The sequence below is a fragment of the Borostomias antarcticus genome (genome assembly GCF_949987555.1).
Source record: "Borostomias antarcticus genome assembly, chromosome: 25".
NCBI classification, from domain to species: Eukaryota; Metazoa; Chordata; class Actinopteri; order Stomiiformes; family Stomiidae; genus Borostomias; species Borostomias antarcticus.
This window is the reverse complement of record NC_140258.1, coordinates 3660300-3668434: the sequence shown is the minus strand read 5'-3', so window position 1 is coordinate 3668434 and position 8135 is coordinate 3660300. Positions and strand designations below refer to the sequence as shown.

The window sequence follows — 8135 nt, the reverse complement described above, 5'->3', positions numbered from 1 at the left end:
ATTGTCATATTGTGTAGAATGATCTCTCTGTGTGATAAAGCATAGAAAGGACAGGACAGGAGGGTGACCAGGCCCAGCCGACGCTAGGACAGAGTCATGACTGGCACTTGTAACGTGAAATGTACAACCAATCCACTAGTCAAATCAAGCTCAACAGTTACCATTATATTTAGGACATACATAGACATATTGTATACAAACTAAAATAAAAATAAAAACGTCAGACGTTGTTTTTGCTTTGAATCAGATTGTGGCTGGTGACGTAACAGAGTTTCCTGAGAGTGCAAAAGTCAAAAAGGTAGATCAGTAAACAGGGAAAAATAACATTAACCAGACGCTCCGGGTGAGAGAATGACCTCGAGGGCCTAGAATGGCCCGGGGGGATCTAGGAGCAGCTACTCATTTCCCAATCCTAAATACATCCATGAGGGTGAAACCCTGAATCTGACCTCAGATCAGAGTCCGAGGGTCACTTTCTACCGTGTTAATCATATTGGTATATTGAACGTAAGTCAATACTGGGTCAATGAGACAAATGTCAGCCAAGGCAATTAAGGACACTTAGAAACAATAAGGATTTTTTAAAAGGTAAAACCTTTTGATTGACACAGCATTCTGTCAGAATACGTAGGCCTGTATACTTCTCCACCTGGCCTGTATACTTCTCCACCTGAAGGCCACTTGATACAAAAGCGAGATCGCATATTGACACCGTCTGCTTGAATCGATTTCGCCCCTAGAGGGCAATAGCTGGCAAGTGATGCCTGTCAGGCTTCCTACTAAACCCGTTGTCAGAGGTTGGTTGTCATGCTGCTGTAGAGCGTTCCTGTCTGGTTCATGTCTGTGTGCGTCCTCCAGGTTGGTTGTCATACTGCTGTAGAGCGTTCCTGTCTGGTTCATGTCTGTGTGCGTCCTCCAGTACGGTATAATCCAGGAGTGTGTCTCACTTCTCCTATTATTAAATTGATGGCAGTGAAAGATCAATCATACGGGACGGAGCAGGGCCTCATCCGTCGAGCGGATGACGAATCCCAGAGCCGGACTGGACTAGAGAAGGAAGGAGGAGTCGTCCGTCCTCCTCGCCTAAAATAGACTTGTATTTTGGGTCGTGGTCCTCAAAACCCTTGTGATTTCCTGTGATTGAACGTGATAAAAGCAGAGCTCTGGCTTCAATGAGCTGGTAGTGCACCTCCTCTCTTCACCTGGGCTTTGGCCTTAACTGTGACGAACAAGTAGATGAGAAAGTCCTACTGGACGCTTGCTTATCCGTACTGACCATGTCATTCGTACCGCACGGAAAGTCCGTTGTATTTACAGGCGCTCTGCAAAAGTCCAGTTTGGATTCATAAGGCACATTTACTTTCCTTCTGCGTTGAAGTGTAACGGGATGTGGAGCGTGCGGACGTTTCCAAGGAGGGACCAGGATGTGGCGCTCGTGAGTTCAGGGGTTCTGCGTGGAGGACTCCGCCCTCCGGTGCTGAATGCCAAACTTGTGATGGCGTTGTGACTTGAGAGAAAGGGGGCTAGGGATGATTGCAGATCTCTGTTCGGTTTGGACTCGGGCACTGAGGGCGTCGTCCGCTAGTCAGTCAGACTGAAGTAAACACGACTTAATGTACAATCAGATGTTGCAAGTGGGCTTTGCTTTGGTCTACTGGATAAACGCACCTGGAACTAGCATGTAGCATGAACCCAGGTCACTAGCATGTAGCATGAACCCAGGTCACTAGCATGTAGCATGAACCCAGGTCACTAGCATGTAGCATGAACCCAGGTCACTAGCATGTAGCATGAACCCAGGTCACTAGCATGTAGCATGAACCCAGGTCACTAGCATGTAGCATGAACCCAGGTCACTAGCATGTAGCATGAACCCAGGTCACTAGCATGTAGCATGAACCCAGGTCACTAGCATGTAGCATGAACCCAGGTCTCTCTGTCAGGATGGCTGGAAACCCCAGACATGTGTTACTTTCATGCAAAACCCTCTCTCTCTCTCTCTCTCTCTCTCTCTCTCTCCCTTCTGATGCTGCTCCTCTCTGGTTCTCTCTCTCTCTCTTTCTCTCTCTCTCTCTCACTCTCTCTCTTTATCTCACTCTCTCTCTCTCTCTCTTTCTCTCTCTCTCTCTCTCCCTTCTGATGCTGCTCCTCTCTGGTTCTCTCTCTCTCTCTCTCTCTCTCTCTCTCTCTCTCTCTTTCTCTCTCTCTCTCTCTCTCTCCCTTCTGATGCTGCTCCTATCTGGTTCGTTCTCGTTCTCTCTCTCTCTCTCTCTCTCTCTCTCTCTCTCTCTCTCTCTCTCTCTCTCTCTCTCTCTCTCTCTCTCTCTCTCTCTCTCTCTCTCTCTCTCTCTCTCTCTCTCTCTCTCTCTCTCTCTCTCTCTCTCTCTCTCTCTCTCTCTCTCTCTCTCTCTCTCTCTCTCTCTCTCTCTCTCTCTCTCTCTCTCTCTCTCTCTCTCTCTCTCTCTCCTTGGCGGTCTGGCTACCAGCCCTCTCTTTTCAGCTCACCCACAGACTGGTGTCACCGTGTCACCAACCAGGAAACAGTCCAAGGCCACTTCCTGTGATCTCAAGGTGGGGTACAGGATAGGCCAGCTCATCTGATTGACAGGGACTCCCCTACTGGCCAGTGTAGAAGCAGAGGAGGGGGTGGAGGAGTGGGGCGTTGAAGGACGGATTTGGTTCCTCATTTGGTGATGTGCAAAACACAAGCAAGGTCATTGGAGAGACTGGGCTGGGATATGAGTATAATTCTAGTCAATATCTCCACTCCACACCCCTGGGTCTGTTTGAAATGGTAGCATCCACTCCATCCAGTGGGGTTAATGGGTACTGGCATAGTCCACTCCAAGCCCTCAGATGGGTGTGGTTGTGATGAGTAATTCAACTCATTCCACACCCCCCATTAATAATGGTACAGGCCAGCTCTATGGCCTATCTCTATGAGACTACAGCATTGAAATGTTTTCGGGGGGGTGTTGGCTGGGCGACTCCATCTTGTGCTCTCTCCCCCCTGGGCCCAGAGCGCCCCCTCTGGCCAGCACCATCACGGTGTCTCCAGACATCCCGGCGAACTCGAAGGCGAAGGTTCCGTAGAACAGCATGATGATGACACAGAAGACCCACTCGAAGATGGCCGCCGCGTGCTGCAGGGTGTAACTCTCCTGTACGAAGAACACGCCACCTAGAGGCGCCAAGGTCAAGGAGCGTAGCTGGACAGACACATGACATCACTTCCTTCCCTTCAGCGCTGCTCCTAAGAGCCCCCAAAACCACCCACGGTCCAAACTACCCAACCCCTTGATTGATCAGATTGATTGATTGATTGAATGATTGATTAATTGATTGATTGATTTGATGGATATAGCAGACAATAAAATCCAAGGGATAACATGCAAACGTGAAACACTTATTCCCAACATGGTCAACATGTCTTAAAAACAGGACAGACAATAACGTGAAACATCTCTCAGTCCCTCCTCGTCCCTCCCACCTCTCTCAACTCCCCCTACGCCTTAGAGATGCAATCACTGATTTTATTCCCATTGTCAAAACAAGCTAATATCAGTTTCAGTGAGCCATAGCATCCTAATAGCGTCCTACTTCAATGACTCGCCCCTAGCGGTCGGTCGCCATGTCCTGTTATTCCAGCACGTCTGCCCGTGTTGTCAATGGCCGGCCGGCGCCTTTGCTCCGCCCCCGTGCGTTAAACGTGGATATTATACGTTTAAGCCTTTCGTTTGTAAACAAATCGCTGCCATCTAGCGGTAAATACAATCTCTGATTGCAGCTTTAATGAGCGTTGACGAGCCGTGCGTCCAGCGGCGGTGGAAGGATACTGAGCACCAGGGCCGCCAGGGCCAGCAGCGTCATGCCCAGGCGGAGGTGGGCCACGCTGTACTCTCCCTGGGTCTTGGCCAGACGGTAGGTCAGCGCCGACTGGAGGAACACGAACAGCATGCTGGTGGGGAAGGCCACTCCAGCCCCGACGTAGTGGAGCACCTTGGCATTGTCCACCTACAACACACACACACACACACACACACACACACACACACACACACACATATACACACAGGTTAGTCTAGAGTTTCGTTCTTGTTATGACATCAGTTTATTGCCAAGCACTTGCAAGACATGTCAATGGATTCACATAACGCTGTGTCTGTGTTTGGCCAGCAGGGGGCAGCATCGGTCAGCTTTGGGAACCCACGCGGTTCAGGTATCTTGCTAATCAATGAAGCCTCTTGTGTGAGACAGAGAGGTGAGAGAGAGAGAGAAAGAGAGAGAGAGAAAGAGAGAGAGAGAGAGAGGGGGAGAGAGTGTGTGATATGAAACAGAGAAACCAGCCAGCGCTATAATAGGACGCCTTCTCGTCCCTGCGGGTCACAAGCACTGTGAAGCACAATACACAAAGGAGCAGCACCACAGCATGTGACCACAGGATCTGACCACACACACGCACACACACACACACACATACACACGCACACACACACACACACGTCCCAGTGGCACTCGACATAGTGATGGGACCTGATAAAACCAGACCATGGTCAACGGTCAGGCCTCCACGGGGGACCGCCACAAGGGTCCCAGACGCCGGACTGGACTAACAATAAACCCTGTTCCCAGCAACGCCCACCATTTTGTTGTCTCAGACTACGTCACGTAGTCGGAGAGAGATCCTAGCGTGGCGAGGCCTAATCTGGAGGTGGTGAGTCACAGAGTATGAGGGAGTCCAAGATCAGCGGATAATTGTTCCTACGTTCTTAAGACGAGGCTCTGACCTCCCGACAAATCTCTGGCGTGTCAGAGATTTCCGTTGTGGCACGTCAAGTGTGAGTGGCCCTATGACACAATTCTGCACATAACAAGGCCTCACAAGGTAGGAGCCTTTGTTTTATTCACGGTTCACAATCAAACAATTTCAACGGATGTCGCAGCTCTTCACAATCGTCGATGACTACAATGGTGGTCGACTACAATGGTGGCGGGAAGCGGTCCTACGGCGTGAGCGGGCGCGTCGTACTGGACGGCCAGTGCAGGGCTGTGACGGTAGGAGGACTGAAACTTTCGGTCGTGAGGCGTTTGCCGACATTTGCCGCTTTAAAAGTCGTCCGGCGTCTACCTGGCCTTAGCCGGCGCTAAGCGAGGCCTCGAGGCTGTAGGAACAGCTCTGGGTGTGCCAGCGCTGACCCTGATAGCTCTCCAGACCTCTCTCAGACAGACGGCCTCTGAGGCGCTCGCTCCGGAACATTCTGAACATTCCTCTACACTCCCCCTGCACGTGGGCTTTGGGGGAGTTTCTAAGCAACTTAGTTGCCATGCCACCTCTTAGTTCTGCTAGGGCCTGTAACACAAAGCAGAGGTAGACCGTTAAGATGGGAGGTATGGCAGCACTGAGAGAGAGAGAGAGAGAGAGAGATAGATTTAAGAGAGGGAGAGAGGGAGAGAGGGAGAGAGAGAGCGAGACAGAGAGATAGATTTAAGAGAGGGAGAGAGGGAGAGATAGCCGTGCCTTGGTTCAGTGCCCCCCCCCGTATTCAAGTGTCCATTAACACATCCCATTCCTTCCAGTCCAACACCTCCCATTAGCCCGTCACATCCCAGCAGCTCTGACACCAGCCCCCAACACACACTACCCAACACCAGCCCCAACACACACACTACCCAACACCAGCCCCCAACACAAACACTACCCAACACCAGCCCCCAACACAAACACACTACCCAAAACAAACACTACCCAACACACACACTACCCAACACACACACTACCCAACACACAGCCCCCAACACAAACACTACCCAACACACAGCCCCCAACACACACACACTACCCAACACCAGCCCCCAACACAAACACTACCCAACACACAGCCCCCAACACACACACACTACCCAACACCAGCCCCCAACACAAACACTACCCAACACACAGCCCCCAACACACACACACTACCCAACACCAGCCCCCAACACAAACACTACCCAACACAAACACTACCCAACACACACACTACCCAACACACAGCCCCCAACACAAACACTACCCAACACACAGCCCCCAACACACACACTACCCAACACACAGCCCCCAACACAAACACTACCCAACACACACCCCCAACACACAGCCCCCAACACAAACACTACCCAACACCAGCCCCCAACACAAACACTACCCAACACACAGCCCCCAACACAAACACTACCCAACACACAGCCCCCAACACAAACACTTCCCAACACCAGCCCCCAACACAAACACTACCCAACACACAGCCCCCAACACAAACACTACCCAACACACACACTACCCAACACCAGCCCCCAACACAAACACTACCCAACACACAGCCCCCAACACACACACTACCCAACACAAACACTACCCAACACAAACACTACCCAACACCAGCCCCCAACACAAACACTACCCAACACAAACACTACCCAACACCAGCCCCCAACACAAACACTACCCAACACACAGCCCCCAACACACAGCCCCCAACACAAACACTACCCAACACAAACACTACCCAACACCAGCCCCCAACACAAACACTACCCAACACCAGCCCCCAACACAAACACTACCCAACACACAGCCCCCAACACAAACACTACCCAACACACACACTACCCAACACCAGCCCCCAACACAAACACTACCCAACACCAGCCCCCAACACAAACACTACCCAACACAAACACTACCCAACACCAGCCCCCAACACAAACACTACCCAACACACAGCCCCCAACACAAACACTACCCAACACACAGCCCCCAACACAAACACTACCCAACACACAGCCCCCAACACACACACTACCCAACACCAGCCCCCAACACAAACACTACCCAACACCAGCCCCCAACACAAACACTACCCAACACACAGCCCCCAACACACACACTACCCAACACCAGCCCCCAACACAAACACTACCCAACACCAGCCCCCAACACAAACACTACCCAACACACAGCCCCCAACACACACACTACCCAACACACAGCCCCCAACACACACACTACCCAACACACAGCCCCCAACACAAACACTACCCAACACACAGCCCCCAACACACAGCCCCCAACACAAACACTACCCAACACAAACACTACCCAACACACAGCCCCCAACACAAACACTACCCAACACACAGCCCCCAACACACAGCCCCCAACACAAACACTACCCAACACACAGCCCCCAACACAAACACTACCCAACACACAGCCCCCAACACACAGCCCCCAACACAAACACTACCCAACACACAGCCCCCAACACAAACACTACCCAACACAAACACTACCCAACACACAGCCCCCAACACAAACACTACCCAACACACAGCCCCCAACACAAACACTACCCAACACAAACACTACCCAACACAAACACTACCCAACACACACACTACCCAACACACAGCCCCCAACACAAACACTACCCAACACAAACACTACCCAACACAAACACTACCCAACACACACACTACCCAACACACACACTACCCAACACACAGCCCCCAACACACACACTACCCAACACACACACTACCCAACACACACACTACCCAACACACACACTACCCAACACACAGCCCCCAACACAAACACTACCCAACACACAGCCCCCAACACAAACACTACCCAACACACAGCCCCCAACACAAACACTACCCAACACACAGCCCCCAACACACACACTACCCAACACACAGCCCCCAACGCACACACTACCCAACACACAGCCCCCAACACAAACACTACCCAACACAAACACTACCCAACACACAGCCCCCAACACACACACTACCCAACACACAGCCCCCAACACACACACTACCCAACACACAGCCCCCAACACAAACACTACCCAACACACACACTACCCAACACACAGCCCCCAACACAAACACTACCCAACACAAACACTACCCAACACCAGCCCCCAACACACACACTACCCAACACACAGCCCCCAACACAAACACTACCCAACACAAACACTACCCAACACACACACTACCCAACACCAGCCCCCAACACAAACACTACCCAACACACACACTACCCAACACACAGCCCCCAACACAAACACTACCCAACACAA

The 8135-nt window shown here is 51.6% G+C and overlaps 1 protein-coding gene across 1 annotated transcript in view; it reads right to left on the bottom strand.

Moving 5' to 3' along the window:
- Positions 1–2437: 2437 nt before the first annotated feature.
- Positions 2438–8135, bottom strand: part of LOC311325906 (transmembrane protein 150A) — a 22934-nt gene continuing 17236 nt past the window's right edge. Inside the window, exons 6-8 of the mRNA XM_084458723.1 lie at positions 4388–4392; positions 3837–4014; positions 2438–3181 (exon numbers count right to left, since the gene is read on the bottom strand). Coding sequence (XP_084314849.1) covers positions 2946–3181; positions 3837–4014; positions 4388–4392 — 419 coding nt within the window. The 3' untranslated portion in view covers positions 2438–2945. The remainder of the gene's footprint in view (positions 3182–3836; positions 4015–4387; positions 4393–8135) is intronic.